This window comes from Bombina bombina, chromosome 7, assembly GCF_027579735.1.
Source record: "Bombina bombina isolate aBomBom1 chromosome 7, aBomBom1.pri, whole genome shotgun sequence".
Lineage (NCBI taxonomy): Eukaryota > Metazoa > Chordata > Amphibia > Anura > Bombinatoridae > Bombina > Bombina bombina.
The window spans coordinates 350,690,135-350,716,360 of record NC_069505.1 but is presented as its reverse complement, the minus strand read 5'-3'; the positions used below and the strand labels follow the sequence as shown (position 1 = coordinate 350,716,360).

General features: G+C 35.8%; 1 protein-coding gene across 2 annotated transcripts; it reads left to right on the top strand.

Annotated features, from left to right (window-relative positions):
• On the top strand, window positions 1-26,226 carry LOC128635893 (small integral membrane protein 4-like). Of its 2 annotated transcripts, none has more exons than XM_053688993.1 (3): window positions 1-53; window positions 13,285-13,483; window positions 26,097-26,226. In XM_053688993.1, exons 2-3 carry the CDS (start codon window positions 13,333-13,335, stop codon window positions 26,186-26,188), a joined length of 243 nt encoding a protein of 80 aa, XP_053544968.1. In that variant the 5' UTR covers window positions 1-53; window positions 13,285-13,332; the 3' UTR covers window positions 26,189-26,226. The 2 variants fall into 2 exon arrangements, with proteins under 2 accessions (XP_053544968.1, XP_053544967.1); XM_053688992.1 differs by lacking the exon at window positions 1-53 and adding an exon at window positions 635-666.

Sequence of the window (26,226 nt, the reverse complement as noted above, 5' to 3'; positions counted from 1 at the left end):
TTGGGTTCATTACTGCTCAAACATGAAGAGTACAGTGAAGAATAATAATATATGTATGTAGGTGGCTTGTTTGTGTTTAAAGGGTCAGTAAACCTTAAAAATAATGTTATATAATTCTGCACATAGTGCAGAATTATATAACATTATATTAGCCAAACTTTGCATATCATAATATTCCATTTTTATTTTGTAAAAATACCGCTGTTTTACAGACCTGCTCTCTGGGCTCTGCTGAGCGGGTCTGTTGTTTTTACTGAGCGCATCGGGCCAGCTGTATAGCCACGCCATTAGACACAGTGCAGCTCGCTCCTGCTCTGACTGACAGCGGGAGCGAGCTGCACTGTGTCTAATGGCGCGGTCGGGCCGGGCTGTGACTATACAGCTGGCCCGATGCGCTCAGTAAAAACAACAGACCCGCTCAGCAGAGCCCAGAGAGCGGGTCTGTAAAACAGCGGTATTTTTACAAAATAAAAATGGAATATTATGATATGCAAAGTTTGGCTAATATAATGTTATATAATTCTGCACTATGTGCAGAATTATATAACATTATTTTTAAGGTTTACTGTCCCTTTAAATGCAAATTATAAAGAAGTTGTTGTGAAGCAGTAAAACAATTCTGGAAAGACCTAAGTAGAATGAATATGCTGTAAGACTGTAACTAAGGTATGTGCTTAACTGCCTATTAACTCATTGTTTACCAGAGCAGGCTGTAACAGGTGTAGCAGTCCTCTTCTGCACATGTAGGGGTTGCAGGAAATAATATGTAGGTTTCTGAAAGAATAAGCATTTCATACAAGTAAAGAAATTATTTGAAGGGATTTATTCTCCACCTAAGTAGAGTATATTAATGGAACTTATATTAATGCACTGTAGTGGATTTTATGTATGACTATAAACATATTTGTGTTTGTAGAATTGCTTTTGTTAAACATTATTATTATTAGAGTGTTACTTTTTTTCAATTAGGTGCTGTCTACTACCAACACATTCATAAGTTATATGCACTTGTATTTGTCACCCATACTTGTTGTTGACACCATCACCAGTGACACTTTGCAGATATAAGTCCCTTGGACCCTTTAATTATAAGTTCTCATACTCCAAGCTTATTTTACATGAATGTTTAATTATTGCTCTTTCAGGTTTTTGAATTTAATGTAATTTAAGTCTTGTTAAAGGGACATGAAACCCAAAATTTGTCTTTCATGAATTATAGAAAATGCAATTTTAAACAACATTCCAATTTACTTCTATTATTTAATTTGCTTCTTTCTTCAGATATCTTTTGTTGAAGAAATAGCAATGCACATGGGTGATTCACATGAAGCATCTATGTGCAGCCACCAATCAGCAGCTACTGGGCCTATTTAGATATGTTTTTAAACAAAGGATATCAAGAGAATAAAGCAAACTAGATAATAGAAGTAAATTGGAAAGTTGTTTAAAATTGCATGCTCTTTCTAAATCATGAAAGGAAAAATGTGGGTTTCATGCCCCTTAAAGGACAATTCTAATGCACTTGACAGATGTTTTTCCAGAACTTCGGAATTAGGTCAGAATTTGGAAGCAAGGTTTTTTTTTTTTTTTGTTCAGCCATATGATTTGATAAATAAAATGATGTACAGAACAGTGACCAACAACATTATCTTAAAGTGATGGTTTTCACCTTTCTATAAACAGAATGTTCTATAAATATTTTAGATGGATTTTAATTCATTCATTGTAATGAACATACACTTTAGCTTACTTTTTAATTTAGCACTGAAATAAAAATAAAAAACGCGCTCTTTGGCCATCCTCTTCAAAATATTTTTTTTGTGAGCTAACGGTTTGAACTGTTCTCCAATCGATGCTCAAATTACAAAAAAAATGTGTGAGTGCCGTATGGTTGGAGAGCCGATTGGAGAACAGTTCAATCCGTCAGCTCCGTAGCGCAAGTATTTGAATTTCAGTGCTACATTAAAAAGTAAGTTAAAGAGATAGGAAAGTTAAAATTAAACTTGCATGATTCAGATAGAGCATTTAATTTTATCACACTTTTAAATTCACTTATATTTTCAAATGTGCTTTGTTCTCTTGGTATCCATTGTTGAAAAATAATATGCACATATCCTACACTAGTGAGAACTAGCTGCTGATTGGTGCCTGCACACACTTGTCTCTTGTGATTGGCTAGCTATATGTGTTGAGCTAGCTGACAGTAGCGCAATGCTGTTCCTTCAACAAAGTATAACAAAAGAATCAAGCAAATCTAAACTATAATTGCGTTTGTAACGCGTCCATCGCCGTCTGTAGTTGCTCACGCATCCTCAAAGGAATGTTGGATGCGCGCACAGCCACCTCAGTGCAAGACAGCTTCAGGAGCTCCAACTCTCAGCTGTAAGATAACAAAGTTTCGATGTAAATAAATAAGTAAAAATTTAAATGATGGAATCGTGTCCGTGGGCAGTGCCTATGACGCTAGATATCCCCTCCAGCCCGTGATCCCTTTCAGGAAACATCTTTGGTTTCAGTACAGCTAAAAGGCTAGGGCGTTATATGCCATCCTAAGGGCGCTAAAGCCCAATGCAGTTAGGACGGCATAGAATGTCCTAAGGGTGGGAAGGGGTTAAATTGACTCTACACAGTGTTCTCCACAAACAAAGTGTGCTAGCCAGGTTGGCATTATGAAGTAGCTGGTTTGCTAGCAGTGTAATAGTTTGCAATTTTATAATATTTTCTGTTATTTATAAATGTTACTTAAGCTATCCAATGTTTTATTGCACAATTTAACATATACTGATTTAATCATAAATTGTGGAGCAAACATTGAAAACAGTTAATATTAGCTAATTTTAGGTTAATATTGGCTTGATGGACATGAAACACAATTTTTTTCTTTCATGATTTAGAAAGAACATGCAATTTTAAACAGCTTTCTAATTGAATTATATTTTCTAATTTGCTTCATTCTCTTGATATCATTTGCTGAAAAGCATATCTAGATAGGCTCAGTAGCTGCTGATTGGTGGCTGCACATAAATGCCTTGTGTGATTGGCTTACCCATGTGCATTGCTATTTCTTCAAAGGATACCTAAAGAATGAAGCACATAAGATAATAGAAGTAAATTGGAATGCTGTTTATAATTGTATTCTCTACCTGAATAATGAAAGAAAAAGTTTGGGTTTATAGCCGGGTGGTCAGTAAAATCAGCTGGGTGGTGTGCCCATTAAATAGGTTCTGTGAAGAACACTGCTTAAATCATGTTTAATAGTAAGGGAATCCTAGTTTTCAGCATGTTGCTGCCAATTACTTTATAAAATAAATGTTTTTCTATATTTAAGCAACTAATATAATAAAAAACACAACTGCATATTATTCCCTTGCTAATTTTTTTTTTTCTTTACTTTAATATTGTAACATTTTCTGTTACTTATAAATATTACCAACAACACTATCTTAAAGTGGTGGTAACATTTCCCCTTTGTGTAAACACATCCTGAACATTAGTGATATTTTAGATCAAGTTTAAAGTTGCAATGAAAATACGCTTTAGCTTAATTTTAAATGTATCACTGATATTCAAACACCGCGCGCAGTGCTTGTCACATGACCCAATGGATTTGTTCAGCTGCACTTTCTGCTCTGGACCAGCAGTTCTCTATAGCTCCTGAGTTGTACTTTAACTATGTGTTTAAATAATTTGCAAGAAATAAACACATAGAGTTGGCTTCCATTGAGCCGTAATTAGGTTTGCGTGCACTCGCAAACCGTTAAATATGCTGTCGGAAGCAATATCGTTTATCGACTGTTTCCAATGGTGCGTTATACCTCAATATCTGAAGCCAGACTCCGGCTTGCTGAAAAAATCTTCGCAGCCCATAGAAAGCAATAGAAGCCGTTAATCAATAAATGATACCGGGTTTCCAATGAAAGAGCAAACCGTTAATACATTGTCGGAGGCTGTCGATACATTGAGAAATATTACACCCAGCTCAACTAGGTGTAAAAGAGGAAAATTGTGCTTTTTGAGAGCTATTTTTTATTGAAATTATATAACTTGGAAATGATGCAAGTGTTTTAATGTAGAAATAAATTGTTATAAGTAATATTTATTGTTGTCTCATGTATAGGAATAGTTGAACTTATATTCTAATAGAAATATCAGTATATATTTAAATATAATAATATATGCAAGAACATATCTACAGAATTCAAACTAGACCTATGCCTAGGGCAGCAATACATATTACTTATATTTATGAAGCGGTAAATATAATTATATTAAAAAATAGTATTTGATTATTGTTAAAAATATGTATTATAAATAAGTGTATCTTTATTGTTCTTGAGAGGTGATCACAGGTAAGGAGCACGGACATTAAACGTAAATTCTATAGCGTAAGATCGAGTTACCTTAGCAACAAATTGATTTTCAAGAAATCCAACGTCTGATGGAAGCTTTAACACAACGTTAACTTACAGCTACCCAAAAAGAGCAATTGCACACAATGCACTAAATATTTCAATGGAAACCTGGTACTAAAATGGAGCCGTAAAGTAGTTTTAGCTGTCGGCCACTTCGGTAGCTTACGGCTCCATTTTTAACGAATCAATGGAAGCGAGGCCTTTGAGTTGCTTGGTCTCTAATCTTAAAGTCTCCTTTTTTTACCCCCTCCTATTTCACATTCTTTGTACTCATTTTCTTTTTTATGGGGGAGGTTGTTATTCTGTATATTAAGTTATATTCATAACAGTAGGATTACATTTTTTATCAGGGCGCTGAAAATGTTGAAAAGTATTTTACCTCTTTATGTTTAGGTCTCTTTAATCAGTGCCTTCATGTTTTGCAAGTGTTTAATCCCTATGCGAATGTGAATCTCCCCAAGGCAGAATATCCTGTGATCTGAGATGTCATCGCAGAAAATGCAGCACGTCTGCAGAAAGAATAGGACACATGCAGGAACTGTTAACACACTTTGCAGCGCTACTCAACATTAGACACATGCAGGAACTGTTAACACACTTTGCAGTGCTACTCAACATTAGACTGTGCTTCTCTTCAAACAGTGCTGTGCTCTGGCTGCACTGTGTAAGTGTTCCTTATCACAGTGCATCCAGAGCAAAGTGCTGTTTGAAGAGAACAGTCAAATACGGAGTAGCGTTGCAAAGCAGCAGTGCATTTATTGTTTCCTGGCTCTCATCTTTCTGAATGTAAGATGTTCTTGTTAGCAATGCATCTTTTTTATTACTACATTTCTACCTTGTGATGTTAAACCAAGAGAAAAGGAAACATTTTTTCAGATGACTTTTTTTTTTTTTGCAACAATGCATTTTTTAACTGCAGCCCTAAATTATAAAACTTAAAAAAAAAATGCTTTACTCTCCAGATAATCAACACATTACAATTGAACTGATTATTTTGTGTAGCTACCTGATTTAAAATTTTATTTTATTTCAAAATGACCTGCAGAAAAGTTTTCACTAAAAAAATGTAATCGCAGAAAGTGAAGAAAAGTTCTTCCTCTGGGGTGAATCTACACTTACTGTGTATGTCTGGTTCAGTTGCTGCAACTGACTCCCTTCCCCAAGTATATAACATACGGGATTCTAAAAAAAAAAAAGAAAAGGGAAAAGAGGAGAGAGAAAAAAAAAGTTCTCTGTCCTGCATTCTGAGTTATATTCAGATCATAAGCATTATATGCCTAAAATGTGGTATTCTAACATGTGAAAAGTATCTGCAAAAGGAAGGCAATAGTTACAGTGTGATCACATAGTTATTAGAATTTGATATCTGTGCTTACTTGTTAGATAGGGCAAAAAATTTTTTGCATGAATATATCAGATTATGTATGTTTCGTAAGGTTTGCTGCAAAGTTGTTTTACAATATAAAGGCCTCTAAGACAGTTAAAGTGTCAGTAAACCTAAAAAATAATGTTATATAATTCTGCACATAGTGTTGAATTATATAACATTATTTTAGTGCTATCATTATAAAAGCTTATTTTCCCTTTTAATTTTTTTAAAATATGCCCGTTTTACAGACCCGCTCTCTGCTGAGCGGGTCTGTTTTTTTTACACAGCGCATCGGGCCAGCTGTATAGTCACAGCCCGGCCCGACCGCGCCATAACATTAAGTGCAGCTCGCTCCTGCTCTGTCTGACAGCAGGAGCGAGCTGCACTTAATGTTATGGCGCGGTTGGGCTGGGCTGTGACTATACAGCTGGCCCGATGCGCTGTGTAAAGAAAACAGACCCGCTGAGCAGAGAGCGGGTCTGTAAAACGGGCATATTTTTAAAAAATTAAAAGGGGAAAAAAAGCTTTTATAACGATAGCACTAAAATAATGTTATATAATTCTGCACTATGTGCAGAATTATATAACATTATTTTTTAGGTTTACTGTCCCTTTAAGGGACTTGAGAGAAATATTATAGACTGAGTGTAATATTTGGTCTGTCTGAGCTAGAAGGGCCCATATAGGTGTTTCATTAAAGACAGGAATAGTTGGTGTTCTGCTGGTTGAGATAGTTAACTGGTATAGCTGAGGACACTAGTGGAGCTGTTTGGTTTTTGTTTGTTTTCTTTGTTTGTTCTCGTGGTCACCGGATAACGTAATTGTAGTTCGTTTTTTTTGCACAATTCTCTATTTTCTTCTTTTTTTTTTTTTCTTTTTCTTCACAAGTTTGTCTCCAAGTGGGATAGGACACCGTATAACTTCACAGATATTGCCTCTTGGGCATACACACCTAATAGACTATAGCACTTCTTGGTAATATCCTTGTTTTCACATTATCTACAAACACAAGTTTAATGGAAAAGTTTGTCACTAACACTAGATTAAAATCACCAGCTATGCCAGCAAAGAAAGAGAGAAAAATTAAATCAGCGCAGGAGAATACAGAGATTCCATTAGATTCATCTAGCCTACAGGGCTCACAGCTAGAAGTACAGACAATGTTTAATCAGTTAGCTGAACTTATTTTACCTTAATTTGAACTAGTACAAAAGGAATTGGCAGACCTCACAGCAGAGATAAGACAGTTCTCTAACAGACTTTTGGAAGTCAAAACACGGGTATCTGATTTGGAGGACTTTTGTGGTTCTTAAGAGAAACAAACGAAAAAGAATAGTGAGACAATTAAAATGTTACAGTCTAAAATAGAAGACCTAGAGGACAGGTCCCGCCGAAATAATATAAGGGTGGTGGGTCTCCCAGAGAGCAGTGACTATAGAGACTTGATAGATTTTGCTTCTAAGACTCTCCCCAGGTTACTGGAAGTTCAGCCGGAGGGGGGGAGGATGTTAGTTGAGAGGGCCCACAGGGTAGGTCCCTATAGAGAACAAGCGGAAGGGCAAAAGCATCCAAGGATGATTATGATTAGGTATTTGAACTTTGCAGATAAGACTATATTAATGCAGTATTACAGAAAGAGGAAGACATTATTGGTAGATAACAAGCAGATTTTTTTGTTTCAAGACTTCTCAGTAGAGACCTCTGCGTAAAGGAAGGAAATGGCCCCCTATTGTACTAGCTGCATTAATGCAGGATTAAGAGCTTCTCTGAGATATCCAGCAAAAATAATAATTGAGGACAGGGAAGAGCGGATTGTCCTCACTTGAGGCGGATTGCTACACTTGAGGCTAAAGCATTCTGCATTAAAAATAACATCACGGTAGTAAAAATTGCACAAGGTAGAAGGGGGGCCTTTCCGTTAGAAGTAGGTGAGAGCAGAGGACAGGAACCCAGTTGAGGGTCTTATTCTGCCAGCCAAGTGGGTCTTGATTATAGTGAACATGGGTAGTTCTTTTAGTTTGTGCCTGCATGGGGGGGATTTGTTTTTTGTTTTGTTTTTTTGTATGCCGGCTACAATGGCTCTCCATGTGAGGTAACCGTATGGGGGAAGATCTAAAATTGGTATCATGGAATATAGGGGGGTTTACGTCGTCAATCAAACGAAAACATATTTTAAAAGTCCTTAAGAAACATAACCCAGATTTAATTGCTTTACAGGAATTACATTTAAAGGTATCTGAAATCCCCAAGTTGAAGGCAAATTGGGTTGAGGAGATCATTGCTACACCCTGTACAAAGAGAAAATGCGGGGTGGCTTTTCTCATCAATAAAAGAGTCACATATAAAGTAGTCAAACAAGAGCTTGACCCTGCAGGTCGCTACATAATTCTTCAGGTAGAGATTGGGGGAAGAATTTGGTTACTTTGTAATGTATACGGTCCAAACAGAATGGATTTAGATTTCTGGTTAAAATTAAAAGCACAATTAGTACTATATTTGGGCCAGAGCCTAATAATGATGGGGGATTTTAACAGGGTAATGTACATTGAAACTGATCGATTCAGACAGGAATGTTCATCTAGGCAGCTAAGAGAGGCAAATAATATGAGAGAATTTGGTAAGGCACTGAGGTTGAAAGATATTTGGAGGTTGCAGCATCCATCTGGATGCTGCAACCTCCAAATATCTTTCAACCTCAGTGCCTTACCAAATTCTCATGTGAATCAAGAGCCTACAAAAATTTCTCAAGGATAGACATGTTTCTAATAGAGGATACGCTCCTGAGTTTAGATATGGTCTCTCAAATAGAGGAGATTGTAGTGTCGGACCACGCAATAATTAGTCTAGAATTTAATTTTAATAGTAAAGGGGGGAACTTTTTAAATACCTTTAGCTTTCCAAAATTCATGGATAATAATTTACAGTTTTGCAGATGGCTGGTGGAGAGATGGCAAGGTTAAATGAGGATTATTTATATAAACCAGAGATTTTTTGGGAAGCTGGAAAGGCTGTTAGAGGGGAAATACAGGCTTATATGATCAGAGTCAATAAAAAGTCCAGAAGTCGGGAGACACAATTAGCAAATCAACTCAAAAATATGTTTAGAAGGTATTTAAATAACCCAGTTCCACTAACTTGGGAAAGATATACCCACGCCAAAAGAGAATGGAAATTATTCTTACAAACAAAGTGATCATGGGAAGAGTTGAAAGCAAGAGTGCATTTTCAGGGACAACAAGGTATCTCAGCCAAATATTTAGCAAAACTTATAAAATTTAGAAAGAAAAAAAATCTGATATCTTTAATTAAGGATGACAAGATGGTATATTCGCAGGCGTCAGAAATTAGGGAAGCCTTCCTGAGATATTATCAGCAGCTATTTACAGAAAGGCCTGTGGATGGGATGGAAAAAGATAAATTCTGGCAACATATAAAGCTGCCAGTAATATCTAGGGGAGAATTAGATCAAGTTAATAGAGAAATTTCCATAGATGAAATAGCTGCAGCTATAGATAAAATGAAACTAGGGAAGGCCCCTGGTCCAGACGCACTACCAGCAGAATTTTATAAAATACTGAAAGACAATGTTTTGGAGGTTCTGGGCAAACTGTTTAATCAGTAATTTATGCAGGGTGAATTGAATTCACCTTATTTTGCTGATTCACTAGTGTCTCTGGTGCATAAGAAAGGGAAAGACCCGCAGAATATGGGATCATATAGGCCGATCTCCCTGCTAAATTTAGACTATAAAATTCTGATGGCTATTCTAGCGGAGAGGTTTAAAAATGTATTGGGGGGTCTTATAAGTGAAGATCAAGCTGGTTTTATGGCGGGGAGAAACCCGGTCCGCAATATGCACAGGGTCTTAATAACATTAGACTACTATTATAATGAGCGGGAGAGGTTGGGTAAGAATAGCAAGGACGATTTGGTAATGGTAACTATTGATGCAGAAAAGGCGTTTGATTCCATTTTATGGGATCATTTGTTTATGGCGTTAGCGAAATTCGGGTTTGTAGGTAACATACTAAATATAATAAAGATGATATATAATAAACCAAGATCCCAATTATTAGTAAACAATGAATTATCACAATATATTACATTGCAGAGGGGCACCCGACAGGGGTGTCCCCTCTCGCCTTTGTTATTTAACATCGCGCTGAAACTGCTGGCGATTTATTTAAGGTAAGAAAAAAGGGGCTTTGATTTAGGAGACAGGAACTTAGTGGTTTCATTGTATGCAGATGATATTCTGCTCTTCATTAAAGATTCGGAGCATAACATCCCCAAATGTTTAGATATCATAAGAAACTTTAGTCAATTTACAGGCTATAAAATAAACTCTAGTAAGTCTGAGATATTGTGCATCCATAGGACCCCGGAAAGGTATAATAGACATCCATTTAAAGAATCAAGCTATATTAATTACTTAGGGATTAAATTAGGAAATAATCCGAATGAGTGGTACCATTTGAATTTTACTGAGGCTTTCAATAAGTTAGACAGTGAATTTAATAAATTGAATACGTTTTTTTATCTCTATCTGCAAAGGTCATGATTATCAAAGCAATAGTTTTTCCACGTATTTTGTTTCTGCTACAGAATTTACCTATATTTATTACCGTCAAGGACATCATTCGATACAATAAGGCATGTGCGGGATTCATTTGGGGTAAAAAAAAAAAACCTCGATTGGCAATGTGTAGACTCATGGAATTAAAAGAGTTTGGGGGATTCTCTTTACCCAACTTAAGATACTATAACTGGGTAACGGTGGTGAAATATGCAGTGGATTGGCTCTCAGAGGCAGAATACACCACGTATGGTGATTTAGAGTCAGTTAGTTGCGCCATTCAATCTGAAGGCATTACTTCACCAGCCTTTTAGTAAACTTCCCAGTAATGTGTGCCAGATGCCAACTTTTGCGAACATAGTTGGCGCATGGCAGAAAGTACTTAAGATATTGGCTATTGATTACTGTACATCACGTTATTTACCAATAATAGGTGTGCCTGACTTCTCACCGGGCTACTACAATTCTGTTTTTAAAGAGTGGCTTGAGAAAGGCTTAGTGAATTTTGTTCAGATACTAAACAAAGATAAAACATGTATAGAGACGTATACAGAGATAGAGAAGAATTTTCATCTTCCCTCTAAAAACTTTTTTGCCTATTTACAGGTTAGAAGTTATATGAATCAGTTAGGTAGGGTCTGGGATTGGAAGGAGATGGAGGCAGGGATTAATTTGTACAAAGCAGGAGCTTGTTCAATTAAGTATTGGTATCAGAGGTTGCTGATAAAGGGGGGGCAAGAATATTTAGGGCGGCTAAAGGATGGATATGTGAAATATTTCCCAGAATTATCGACTCAAGAAATAGAAAAAAGTATAAGTTTAGTAGATGCCGCCACATCTAATTATAGCCTGAGGGAATCGCAACTGAAATTATTGAATAAATACTATTTAACCCCGGACAGGATCAACAAGTGGGCACAAAACGAAGAGAGACGTAAATGTCCGAAGTGTGGGTCAGAAGGGGCTGATTTGGTTCACTGTTTCTTGGTATGCACAAAGATTAGGCAGTACTGGGGTAAGATCAACTACTGGTTAAATAGAAACCTTTAAAAATATGTTACAATCACTAGCTATTCTATCTTTTATTTTTATAAAGCTTCTGATTCAGAGGGGAGACCAAGAGTTAATCAATATCTCGATATTAGTTGTGTGCAATTTAATCCTTAGGAAATGGAATTCTGGAAGGCCCCAGAGTATTGCTGAATTTGTCAGCGCTTTAAAACTGCAGATGAACATAGAACTATATGATTATAAGTTACTCCGGGAAATTCACTTCAGAAATTATTTCAGAAAGTGGCTTAAAGTGATCCTGTCATGGCCCTTGGCAGATCAAAGGCATTTTATCTCCCGATTAAAGAAAGTACAGTAGTATATTTTCAGCTATTGGTTGCTGAAGGAGTTCTTCCCACAATCTGGATAGAGGCATAAGAGTTAGGGAAAGGGTCATACTCGGGTCTTCTGGGGAGCCAGGGTAGCAGCATGCTGATTTTGTTTGTAGGTAGAGGTAGTTTTTTTTTTTTTTTCTTGTTTTGTTTTTTGTTTTTTCTTTGCGAGTGCATTTAAAAAATGGTATCCACTCAAGGTTAAAAAAAATAACATGAGAATCATGTTGAGAAAAGTAGTATGAACATTGTCGTTTATGACTCTATGATTCACTTTTTGCTTTTTTAAGGGGGCAACGACTGACGATTGATTTTTTTTGTTTTTATGTATTTTCAAGTTTAGTTAATCTAGGATCGATACTCGTTTTATTGCTTTTTAAAAATTTGAATTGTATCTTATCCCCTATTATGTAAACATGATGTCAGTATTGTTTTTTTTCCTCTTTTTTGTTCTGTACATTGAGTTGGATCTTAAATAAAAGTAATGCCGTCGGACATTTATAATAAAAAAATATATATATATTTTAATGGAAAAATGGTAGTAAAATGGAGCCGTAAAGTACTTTTAGCTGTTGGCCACTTCGGTAGCTTACGGCTCCATTTTTAACAAACCAATGGAAGCGAGCCCATTGAGTTGCTTGGTCTCTAATCTTAAAGTCTCCTTTTTTACCCCCTCCTATTTCACATTCTTTGTACTCATTTTCTTTTTTATGGTGGATTATAAATTTTGCAGAAACAATCTTTATAGGAACACTTATTTGCAGCAGCATACAAGGTAGTTTAGATGTTAAAATGATTGTGTATATATAAATGTATATTTAGCTATTAGATCAAGATTAGAAAAGAATATATGTCTGTTTATTTAAATAAATATTATTTAAATAAAATAAATGTTTGATTTTTTAACTAATTAACTAAGCTGAACCACCATCTTATGGGAAAAGAAGAGAGAAGGCTACCCCAGTTTCTTTCCTTACTGCACATGTGCAAGCAAAGTTCATGCTATGTCTGCATATTAGTTTGTGATTGGTTAGCGAGGGTTCTTTTGTTTTGGGGGACAGGGAAACCAATGAAAAGAGAGAAAATATAATGCTCATTTGACAAAATAAAGCTGCATTATTCATTGCAAAATTATTCTCAGATATAAAAGGTCATTGTTATGCAGTTTACAATTTGTGTTTAACGTCCCTTTAAAATTACATGTTTAAATTAGAGCATATACTTTTATCACTAGACTTTAAAACTGAGCTATAACAAGCATTATGTGAACGATTATGTAAAAGGGTGGATCGTATAAATTGTGGCTCCTTGGCTTTGGGGATTAACTCAAGCATTAATGAGTCTAGCAGTTGGAGAGCTTTTTGCACTGTAAATAAAATAACTTTTTAAATTAGGTTTAAAACCTAAAATAAAAAGTGTTTTGTAGCTTTCAGTACTTGCATTTTCCAGTACTCAATTTGCATAAATAATTGCATTTTATATGAAGCACGATAGCTAAACATGTTCAATTTAATGTTATTTTTTTTTATTTTTTTTATTTTGCAGGTTGATAATTTAATTCCTCCTACATATTTTTCCACATCTTTCTCAAGTATGTCAGGCAGAAGTAAAATAGGTTCCATCCTTACCCTCATCCCAGGGAAGCAGAGATTTGGCATCTACAGGTTCCTCCCATTCTTTGTTATTCTGGGAGGTGCCATGGAATGGTTCATGATCAATGTGCGGATTGGCAAGGAAACATTTTGTAAGTTTCTCTTTAAACATTTTTCCTTAAAGGGGCAGTAAATGTTTGTATTTAGAATGTAATTTTTCCTTAATCTCTTGTATTGAGCCTCCTAAATATTACCCCTGGTCTTCAATCATTATCTTTATTTATGCACCAGTAGATGCATATTTTCAAGTTTCCGTGGCCGCCCATCCAACTACTTTTTCCTTCTTCTTACGTTTATAACGTTCTATATTGCCAACTTACTTATACCTGCTACCCCTCGTGGGGTAAAGACTGTCAACCAGGACTCTACAGTCATCTATGTCTTGGGCTTTTCTTTCAATCTAACTCCAGGTGTAGCCCATCTCCTTGCAGTCAGCATCGCGGTCTCAGCACCAGAAGTTTTTAGGTTTCCCTCTTTTCTTTTTTTCCTTGACGTCTCAGGTCAGGGCTTGCCTGGTAACGTTTGACACAGGATTGCAGAGAGTGTGACCTATACAGACCCAGCGTCTTTTCATGATTTCTTCATGGGCAGGGAGTTGGAAAGTCTGCTGTCATAGGTCGTTGTTGCTAATGGTGTTTGAACAGTGGATTTGGAGGATTTTTTTTTGACAGGTGTTGATACATTTCTGCACTTTGGTGGTGGTGGTGGTCACTGTTGTCCTCCAAGTTTCTGCTCTATACAGAATGCCGATTTTACTTGGTGTTAAAAAGCCTTATCTTGGAGCTCCAGATTTTCTTTAGCTGAATGAAGGAAGTGCTTGCTTTGCTGATTCTTGCCTTGAATATAGCATAGGTGCTACCCTGTTTGTCTATGACACTCCTCACGTAGGTGAAGGCCTTAACCTCTTCCTTTGCATTGCCTGCAAGAGTTACTGCAGCTGTGCAGGCCAAGTTATCCTTCAGGGTCTTGGCTATTTTGCTGCCCCACTGATAACATGCAAAGAGTACTTTGTTTCTTTGTTCCAGCTGCCTTATTTTAGCCCAGACAGAATGCATATAAAACAGCATTTTCATTTTGTAATACACCTGAAATAGCAACATTGCTTCTAATACAATCTGTCTCCATTTAAAGGGATGTTAAAGGGACAGTGTACCTGAAAATTTGTATTATTTAAAAAGATAGATATTCCCTTTATTGTCCATTCCCTAGTTTTGCTGTCATTACCTTGTATCTATGCCTCTACAGACTGCTATTTACAAACTTGCATTGTATCCAATTAGTGCTGCTTCATAAATAACTCCATGGGATTGAGCACATTATATGGCGCACATAAACTAGCACTGGCTGTGAAAAGCTGGTAAAATCCCCTGACATAAGAGGCGGCTTGCAGAGGCTTAGAAACAGGAAGAAATTTAGAGGTTTAAAGGTTATAAAGTACTATAACAATGTTGGTTATGCAATCTGGGGTATGGGTGCTAAAGGTGTGATCTATCTTTTTAAACAATAAAAAAAAATAAGTAGACAAATTCTGTAACCAGCTATATCATCTGCAACATTTTGAAAAATTAGGTTATAGAATTTGCTTTTTGGTCTCTCTAGGAAGTGTTGGACAATCACATTCTTTTATATAAAAGCAATATATGTCCCTTTTAAGTTTTACTGTGCATTGGGGCATATGTGTATATCTGCTGATAGAGGGGGGGCATGGATGTTAATACATCTCAAGTGGTCCAACATAGGTTGCTTGACTATTTTTTTTTCTTCTCAGTTGCATCTCCTGTGGATTTCTTTATTGTTATATAATACACTGATAGTTTTTTTTAAAGCAATTATTAATAGACGTGTTCTATGGTATAGGGAGCTATATTAGGATCTCAACTCTAATTTCTAGATAATAGTGTACAACGTAATCCTCTGGATTTAAGTACTATTTGGTTAGATGAACTAGGCTTAAGTATTATACATTATTCAATCCCTTCTGTAATTAGTCTTCATTTATAATGGTAATTGGGGGATATAGGTCTAAGGATATATATATTTTTAAGTTTACTCAAGTAAACGATTACGGGGGGGAAGCGGATCTAGTGACAAAAAAATTGGATTCTTGGAAGTATAGGAATAATTTAATTAATAAAGTTACCAAGTTGCGAATGTCTGACTTCTAAAAGATCATTGAATGTCTACATATAGCTCGGTGGGGTCTCAACTACGGTTGTACATCTTTACCTTGACATATAGTGTGTAGCGTAGGAGAGTATGTCGGTATTAAATCTGGATCTATAGGCTTCAGTCATGGTGTACTGGGTAGGAGGGACCTAAATTAAGTTTTAAGAAAAGGTTCTATAAATCAGTGTCACTTTAGGTAATCTGAAATTAAATGAGAGTAGGGGGGAGGGGGCTGAGTATACTATAAGCAGGAGGTCAATATATTAAGGCAAATAGCCAAAAATTGTGTAATCTAAATATAACAACTTTGACTCCCTGCCACAGATTATGAGTAATAGAACAGAGCACAACTAACAAAATAATTGTAAAAGATTTACAAGTATGGATAGAAAACTCACATCTGTGTCTTAAATTTATAACTGAGCCCAATATACAATCACACAAATGAAACTGAAATTATGAAATCATTCACACACTAAAGTTTATTAATAAATTAAATTAAACCACACATACAATAGCTTGAGCTGAAAAATTAAAAACACATCAACCCAGGTTGAACTATTGATCTGCTTTATCAATAAAAATTATTGTATGAGTAATAGTCTAGCCAGCAGCATATATAACAAAAATAATGGCTAAGCCCTTACAATCCGAGGGCTAATTTATAATTAGTTTTACAATAGTAAATATGCTGCTGGACGTATTTCGAATGAATATGGCTCTTAGGACAATGAAGGTGAGCAATTAAATAAAGGGAAAGACTGAGCTTATCCCAGAGGAAACCTGACGCGTGTTTAGCAAAAAACGCTTCCTCAGAGGGGTTGCGAGCCGCTGCTATAGCAAGATATTTATGAGTCTATAAGACCCTCCTCACAATGTGATTGGACAAGCCTGTTATATGAATTCAACATTATGATTGGCTTTGAAACACGTCTATAAGAAAGACAGTAGCTGATAGGATATAAAATATGGTTGTTGTTCCTGACGTAGGTGTCAATGTCACGAAGGGGCGTGTATTTGGTGATGTCATCTGCTTTATAATCATTGGCTGATCATGTTTACCATAAGTTATATATTATCCAACCTCCGATGGACACAATGTATTATCCGACGTCTATATTGTGAAATATGTGATCAACTCCATCACTAAAATAAGTGCCGATATTACCTGAATGCAAATAAATATAGAGCAGCATTATAAAGTTTCTCTATATATACTAGTACTGTTTACTGTCTATCATTCAATAGGAGTCCGTGTCATGAAGAGGCGTGTATCTGTATTTGTAACGTCATCTGCTTTACCATCATTGGTTGATCATATTTACCATATGTTATACAATACCAGACCTCCGACAGACAAAAAGTGTTTTCAAACGTGTGTGTTGTCATCCTGATCAGTACAGTAAATCAATACAGCAAATAAATATAGAGCAGCATTATTAAGTTTCGCTGTATATAATAGTAATGTTCACTATCTGTCATTCAATACAAATCCGTGTCATGAAGAGGTGTGTATCTGTATTTGTAACGTCATCTGCTTTACCATCATTGGCTGATCATGTTTACCATTTATTATACAGTACCGGACCTCCAACAGACAAAATGTGTTATCAGACGTATATGTTGTCATCCTGATCAGTACAGTAAATTTTTGTCAAGGACTCAGGTACAGAATATACCTATTACTGAACGTTAGAATAACGAAACTTAACATAAAATGGCCAAGGAAACATATATGATCAATCCCGTATCCAAAATAAATGCCAATTTTACCAAGATGCAAATGAATCTAGAGCAACATTACTAAGTTTGGATATATATGGTAATAGTGTTTACGATCTCTCATTCAGTATTCCAGAGAGGCCTTCACTGATGGAATGTGTGGTATGGATATTATACCTATCATATATTCCCATGTCGTAAAGGGGCGTGTAAGTATACAATCACGTCATCTGGATTCATTTCATTGGATGATGACATTTACCATGTATTATTCATTACCTAGCTCCCAGTTGACAGATTGTGTCAAAAAAAGAGTACAATAGGCAAAGTTAATTGTTATCCTCGATACGGTAATAAAATATGTTAAGTGATAGAGTATCATAACAAGGAAAAAGCCATTATAAAAAATATATGTTGAGTATGGGTTTCGATGATATCAAAGGGCATGTGAATATAGGATGACATTGCCGAGTTCACATTTAATTGGGTAGACACCTTGACCATATGTTGACCATATGTTGTTTTATGTTAAACTCTCAATCCATATATATATTTTACATTGACAGGTTATATATCTTTTGATTTACAATAAATGTAATACACAGTTATTGCGAATAATAGTTAACATATATCATTCATTGCTCAGCCCCTGATCAGAAAGATATTAGATGTATTTCCTCAACGGGCATATACATGTCATTTAATATTACTGAGATTGACTTCACTGAATATTGTTATTCACTATATATGTATCTGAATAAATTCTGAACAAAAAGTCTGTTAACAGGTTAACCAATTATGCATACTCGCAATTACAGTAAAGGTATCAACTTCATCTTGCAAAGGGTTAATTTCATTATACCTATGATAAGAAAGAATTAATTATATAAGAAACTATATAGTTTCAAATGTGGTTAAAATGAGTTGAATTCATTAAGTGATTATCTCATATGCATTGAAATTTATGAGAATAAAAGTGAAAAAATAATTAAGTTATAAAAGTGCGAATTACATAAGGGATCAGAAACATTATCGCATATTGTATATTTAATAAAGTGATGAAGTGCAAAAATATTGAGTATTAATAAATATGCTTAAATTAAATAAGAGATATCAACACGATATTATCATGTTAATATCAAAATGTGACGTAAATAAGTGATAAACCTATGTGAGCTAGTAAACAGAAACAAAGAAAAAGAGAAACAGTGAAAACATAAGTATACAAAAAAGTTGTTAAAATCATTCATACCATTAGGTTTTACTGAATTTAAACGATAAATCCATTTGCATTCTAATTTTAGTAATACTTTCTCCAAATTTCCTCCTCTTATTCCCAAAGAGGCTTTCTGGATGACTGTATATTGTAAGTTTGCAGATGTACTATTGTGGTAATGTTGAAAATGTTTTGCAACAGATGTCACCTTTTTACATAGTAACATAGTAACATAGTAGATAAGGTTGAAAAAAGACTGAAGTCCATCGAGTTCAACCTATACAAATCTAAAATACTTACAAAAAGCTCCAGTTAAGCTTAAATAACCCCATTAAAATGTGACCCATTTAATACTAGCAATCATATCCATGAATTTTGTTTATATACAGAAAATTATCCAGACTATTTTTAAATGTATCTATGGTATTGGCATTCACTACCTCCTTTGCTAATGAGTTCCACAATTTTATTGCTCTTACAGTGAAAAAACGTTTCCGTTGCTGGAGATTAAATCTCCTTTCCTCCAACCTTAAATTATGACCTCTTGTCAGAACCAATTTTCTTGGAATAAAAAGAGCTTCTGCCATCTCTGTATATGGGCCTTGAATATATTTATATAAAGTAATCATGTCACCTCTCAAGCGCCTTTTTTCTAAAGAGAACAGACCCAGTTTGGCTAGCCTCTCCTCATAGGTTAATTTCTCCAATCCCCTTATTAGCTTTGTGGCCCTTCTCTGAACTTTTTCTAGTTCTGCAATATCTTTTTTAGCAATCGGTCCCCAGAACTGCACTCCAAACTCAAGGTGAGGTCTTACCAGGGCTTTATATAATGACAGAATTATGCTTTCCTCCCTTGAATCAATGCCTCTTTTAATACATGCTAGTATCTTATTAGCCTTTGAAGCCGCTGCTCTGCATTGTGCACTCATCTTTAGCTTGTTATCTATTACTACTCCCAAATCCCTTTCCTCCTGTGTTTGGCTAAGTCTTGTCCCATTTAAAAAATACATAGCCTGCTTATTTTTACTTCCAAAATGTAGAACCTTACATTTTTCCGTATTAAATCTCATTTTCCATTCACTTGCCCATAGTTCTAATTTTAGCAAATCCCTTTGCAAAGAGAGTTCATCCTGCTCTGACCTAATGACCTTACTTAACTTAGTATCATCTGCAAAAATAGAGATGTCGCTATTTAATCCTTGCTCCAAGTCATTTATAAAAATATTAAAAAGAACAGGGCCCAGTACTGATCCCTGGGGGACGCCACTGATTACCTTTGTCCAATCTGAGTATGATCCATTTACTGCTACTCGTTGCTCCCTATCTTTTATCCAGTTATTTATCCATGAGCTAACATTTTCAGCTATTCCCAGTCCCTTAATTTTGTGCATTAATCTCTCATGAGGCACTGTATCAAATGCCTTTGCAAAATCTAAGTATATCACATCAACTGATTCCCCTTTATCTATATTTTTACTTACTTCCTCGTAGAATCTAATTAGATTAGTTTGACATGATCTATTTCTCCTAAAGCCATGCTGATTAGAACTCATAATCTTGTTTACACGAATATGCTCATCAATATAATCCCTTATAATCCCTTCAAATATCTTCCCCACTATTGATGTCAGACTAACTGGTCTATAGCTTCCTGGATCATCCCTGCTTCCCTTTTTGAAGAGTGGCACCACATCAGCTTTACGCCAATCCTGGGGTACCATGCCTGAGGATAATGAGTCTTGAAAAATTAAGAGTAAAGGTTTGTCTATAACAGTGCTAAGTTCACTTAACACCCTTGGGTGTATTCCATCTGGGCCTGGAGTTTTATTTACCTTAATATTTTTTAGTTTTTTCCTGATATCCTCTAAACAAAACCCAGTTAGTGGTATGGACTGGCATGTTCTATTCTGTTCCAAAGTATCATTCAATGGTTCCTCTCTTGTGTATACTGAAGAAAAAAACTGGTTTAGTACCTCAGCCTTGCCTCGTACTTCATCTTTGTTGGCATTTTTAATATTGTTGGCATGCTCGAGAATACGTACCCTAACCTTGCGTGTCGTCATACCTACATAGGTCATTTTACACGGACACCAAAGGGCATACACGACTCCTATATTTTTGCATGAAAAATGCGCAGGTAATATGTATGTATTACCAGTTTTGTCATCAATTGTTTTAGTCTTTAAAACATACTTACATGCAGAGCATGTACCACACGGGTACATCCCTGGATCTGTATCCTTTTTCTTGACCGATCTTACAAAATGGCTACATACCAATCTATCCCTTAGGCTAATAGGTCTCCTATAGTCTATAGAGATCCTGTCACCTATAGTTGATTTCAAAACAGAATCATTTTGTAATATCTTCCAATGTTCATTAATGATCTTAGTCACTTTCCGACATTTGTGGATTGTATGTAGTAATTAGTCTGGGATATGATTCATTTGAGTTTTTGACCTTAGGGACAAGCAGATTTTCTCTATTGGTATTCAAAGCCTTATATTTAGCTCTCTTGACAGATTTCCTGCTGTATCCCCGTGCAATTAGTCTGTTCATTAAAGCTTTACTTTCTGTTAAATATATCTCAACACTAGAGCAATTGCGTCGGAGATGCAGGAATTCTCCAAATGGGATGGCCTTAAGGGTACAGGGTGGGTGGGCACTGGACCTGTGTAATAAAGTATTAGTTGCAGTATCTTTGCGATAGATGGTAGTGTTAATAAATCCATCATCTTTCTTAATTATTGTCAGATCTAGAAAGGATATTTTATGCTGGTCAACTGAATAGATTAATTTAATGTTTTTATTAATCTCATTTACCTTTGTCATAAACTGGTCTAGTTCATGAGACGTTCCTTCCCTTATGAATAAGACGTCGTCAATATATCTTAACCACAATGGAATGTGGTCAGTATATTGTTTCAGTTTATCCGAAAATACATCAAAGAACTCCCAATGTCCCAAAAATAAATTGGCGTACGTTGGTGCGCAGGCCGTACCCATTGCAGTACCCTGAGTTTGTAAATAATATCTGTCATTGAAAGTGAAAAAGTTGTGTGTCAGAATGAAATGTAGTAGTTGAATAACAAACGTATTATGATCTTCATTATCATTAGTATTTGATGACAAAAAATACTTGATGGCTTCAATACCATCATTGTGTCTTATGTTTGTGTATAGTGACTCAACGTCTGCAGTTACAAGCCACATCTCATCTGTCAACTGTATGTTTTGTAATATTTGTAATACCTCCATGGTGTCACGAACATATGAAGGTAATGTGGTCAGGTATTCTCTGAGCCTCTGGTCTACATATTTACTGGCATTTTCAGTTAAATTTTCATTCCCGGAGACAATAGGCCTCCCAGGAGGTACTTTGGAGTCTTTATGTACCTTCGGTAAGAAGTCCAGTCTAGCGATTTTAGGATTCTCAGTCAGTAAATATTTTTTCTCAGTATCAGTGATAATGTTATTTATCCTTGCTTGTTGGACTAAGTTATTATACTGTGTCAGGTAAGAACTTTTAGGGTTAAAAATTAATTGTTTATAACACTTAGAATTAGACAGCTGTCTGGTGGCTTCATCTATATACATTTTTGATGGCCATGACACTACATTGCCGCCCTTATCTGATGGTTTTATGACGACATTCTGCCAAGATTCAATCTCTTTCAAAGCTTTAGATTCTTGAAGTGTTAAATTATAACTCTTTTTGATAACAGGTAAATGTTCAATCTGGTGGCAAACCATTTTACAAATACTTGTATCTCAGGTGATGTAGACATAGAGGGAACATAGGTAGATTTAGGTCTAAGAGAGGTTTTCCAAGTGTTGGAATTTGGAGAGGTTACCTCTACTTGACTATTAATGTTATCATCACTCAATTCCTGTAATATTTCAACAGTACTCAGATCTACAGTATTTAAGACATTAGGATTGAAAGCATATATCTTTTTCAACATCAATTTTCTAGAGAAAAGATGGATATCTTTAATTAAATCAAATTTATTCAAAGAGTTGATAGGACAGAAAGATAGTCCTTTAGATAGGACAGCTATATGATCAGAATTGAGTGTATGGTCAGAAAGATTGATATCCCTCAATTCGTCATCCTTATTTTGGAGAAGGGACTCAATTCCCTTCTCCTGGTTGATTCTCACTTTAGGTCATATAGGAAATTTAATGAGGACTATTAGAGAAATAAAACTATAATTGGTTGCTGACTTCCATCTAGTGGTGGAGATTGGTATTTACCTTTTGTCTCAGGATATTGTGGTTTTAAAAACACCGTCTGCCAAAAGGCATGATAGTTAACTCCATTAAAGTGCATCTAGCAGAGCTCTTACAAGTCTGATATGATGTAATATGCTACAGTGCTGTATAGAAGTGGTCTAATGGAGGCTTAAAAGTGTCTGGTAAACTAATTTATAACCGCATACCATATAATAGACATATTAAATGGTATATACATCTGGTGAGTAAAGTTTACAAGTGCTAATTAACTTTCAATGTTTCTCAGAAGTAAGAAAAAGAACCGCAATAACTGAGTGATATAGTCTATGTGAAATAGAACTCGATGTCCTACCCTATGCCAGTCTTCCTGGCCATTCATTCCAAGAGGGTGAGATAAAAGTTCATCCATACTTGCTTAGCAGCTATTTTAACCTCCTGAAGATAGCTTTCTAGTGATTCAGCCGTTTTGTTGCGGCTCTCCGTTTCACGTAGATGCTTGGCAGTGCCTTTCTTTGTTGCTGACCAAGTTAGCATGGGACGGTCAAAGGACACATGACTGGGACCCTTCCACTTTGGCATAATATATATGTACGCTGGGTCCTGCAGTGTATTGCCGTGGATATCAGTCGAGTCTTCAGCCTTGCATGTGATAAGTATGGGAGTCTGGTCCCAGGGATCGGCCGCATCCCACGAGGTCAGACCACTCCATGCGACGGTCATATGTTCCATGCCTTGCGTCTGCCAATCACTATATCACAGCCCTTCTGGAGAGAGTGTCAGCGAGTTAACCTTCTGCGGCTTTTCACCTTGTCGTAGCAATATTAGGCTGTCAATACTTCTGAGCATTACCTTCTCAAAGTCCCAGAATAGAGTTTGTAGAGTTTGCAAGACATCCTCCATTGTGAGTAATCAAATAGTTATGGTAAAGTATCCTTAAGTGTAATATGGGTATACTACCCGGAAAATTGGGAAGGTTGGTGTGTAACAAACCGTTCTCAGTCTCCTCATGTCAAACCTCCCAGGCCGCACTTTTAGACAATTCTCTTGGGGACTTAAAAGGTCCTTTAGAGGACTTTGATCAGGTCAGAGTTTAAGAGAAGAAACTCCCTGAATCCTTCAGTAGTTTAAGCAGCACAAAACTGGAGTTAAATCGAGGAATTAGCAGTAAAATGGTAAATTTATTCAGGAGCTCTTTCAAAACATGTCTTGCTTCCCTGGTTAACTCCCCCCCCCCCCCTTGCTTGACCATTTTTAATTTTACAAAAAACATTTTTGTTTAGTTGTTTACCTCTATGTGTTGGTATTGCAAACCCACCATTTTTATTTCTATTTTATTTGGTTTAACCAAAAAGAACGAAGGGCAACTGCCTTCCGTATTCGTAACAAAGGGGAAGGAATTAAGAGCCGCAGTTTTTGCATCATAAAGGCTCATCTAGAACACAACATGGTTGCAGTTCACACATTCCAAAAGTAGCTCTTGGAATTACATCACAGAAACAGAAAAGATTATCTTTGCAAGCCAATATAAAAACAATTTTGCTAATTTGTGCAACCATGAGAAGCACTTTACTATAAAAGCCGAATTGAATTTTTCCACCTACCTGGACAAAAAGCGTGGGTTCCCATGAACAATGTTCTCAGAAAACTGACACCTGCTGAGTTGACTACTGCCAACATACGATTCAACAACATTTCCAAGAGACTTCTAATTAAACATGTAGCTTGTGTCAATCATAAACATAATTACTGTCAAATACTGTTAATTGTTATGCTTATATTACATCTGTTCATTTATCAAAATGCATGAATAAAGTAAGCTTTTTCACAGATTTATACTATCCCTACCTCTATAAACAGTTGAATCTCAAACTCAATTTTTTTACGGTAGAATGCTACCATAGATGACACAATATATTTCTGAAACTTTACCATTATTTCACCACTTGAGATGGACTGACCCAGACCTGTAATGTAATTGCTAAATCCACAATCACCATTTTGTGTGTCACCAATCCTGCACATTTAGTTTTTGGATTACAAGATTGAGTGATTGTTTTAAGCAGTTATTTTAAGGAGCTAATGATATTGTGCTTCAGAGGTATTAACGTAAGAAGTATTTTACGTTTTTTGATAACTGGGAAAACACATTGACAATAGTGGCTAAAGTTCAGAAATCATTGTCTACCTGCTGTAATTAATCAGTCCATGTAGCTTTTTGCATTAGTGTCCCTTGGTTATTATGTCTGTTACACATAGATGAAGTCCTGCACCTCACAACTCATTGCAGCTCCTGAGAACCTTTAAAAGCACATCATGGGGGGTGGGACCCATGGTTAGGTTCCCAGAGGTGGTTGCGGCACCCAAGGCTGTGATTAGAACAGAACTCTCTGGAGCTTATCTGTCCTCGGCGGTTATTGCATGATCTGATTGGTCCGTGTCTCTGTGAGGTCACTGGATGCACAACCAATCGGATAATGGATCCAATTTGTCACTAGCGCCTAGTATCTAAGTCCCCTAGACTCAGCATGTTGTGTTATTATTAAAATACACTGTGAGAAAAATGCATCAAGATTGCAGATGGACACATTCTCATGTAGACAGACTGTCAGTCTGCAATCAGCATTTTCTATACAGTATTGTATGGTAAAATGTACCACTTGTGTAGTCAATTGCATGAGAGCAGGGCATGTCAATCACTCTGAACAAACGAGTGTAGGTGTGATTTATCTTGCCACCCCTGTAGTGCCAGTGAAGATAAAGAAGCAGTTTCTGCTTCTTAAAGGGACACTCAAGTCAAAATTAAACTTCATGATTCAGATAGAGCATGCAATTTTAAACAACTTTCCAATTTACTTCCATTAGCAAAATGTGCACAGTCTTTTTATATTTACACTTTTTGAGTCACCAACTCCTACTGAGCATGTGCAAGAATTCACAGCATATAGGTATATGCATTTGTGATTGGCTGATGGCTGTCACATGATAGACATAACTTTGCAATTTAACAAAAATCTACTACTCATTTGAAGTTCAGACTAAGTACTATTGCATTGTCTTCTTATCATGCATTTGTTGATTATGAAAATGTACAGTGTTGACTGGTCCTTTAAATTTATGGTTGCAGACTAGCTTATATATAGGTGGTGGTTTCAACAGGCAAAATTAAGATAAATAAGCTATATATTTAATATTTACAAATATTTAATGCACTCTAACTTGTAAAATGGGAACATTAAAGGGGATACAGTACAATGTCACTTTGTTTTTCTCTTTTTTATATATATAAAATTATAGACCTCATTTGTAAGGCATTTTTTATTTTAGACTTGTGAAAACTTTTTTTTTTTTTTTTTTTTTTAAATCAGATGATGTGTACAGAAGGCGGCAATCAGAAAGACAATATGAACAAAAACTGGAAGAGAAAATTATCAAAACGACCCAACAAGGAGGAAATTAATTAATTAAAAAAAAACAACAACAAATTTAGTGGCTTTT

What these genes read in the sequence shown, in the direction of transcription:
- LOC128635893 (XM_053688993.1), top strand. Translation starts at nt 13,333, where the DNA reads ATGTCAGGCAGAAGTAAAATAGGTTCCATCCTTACCCTCATCCCAGGG. An exon ending in GATTGGCAAGGAAACATTTT is followed by an intron (nt 13,484 to 26,096) that starts GTAAGTTTCTCT and finishes TTTTTAAATCAG; the next exon opens with ATGATGTGTACAGAAGGCGG.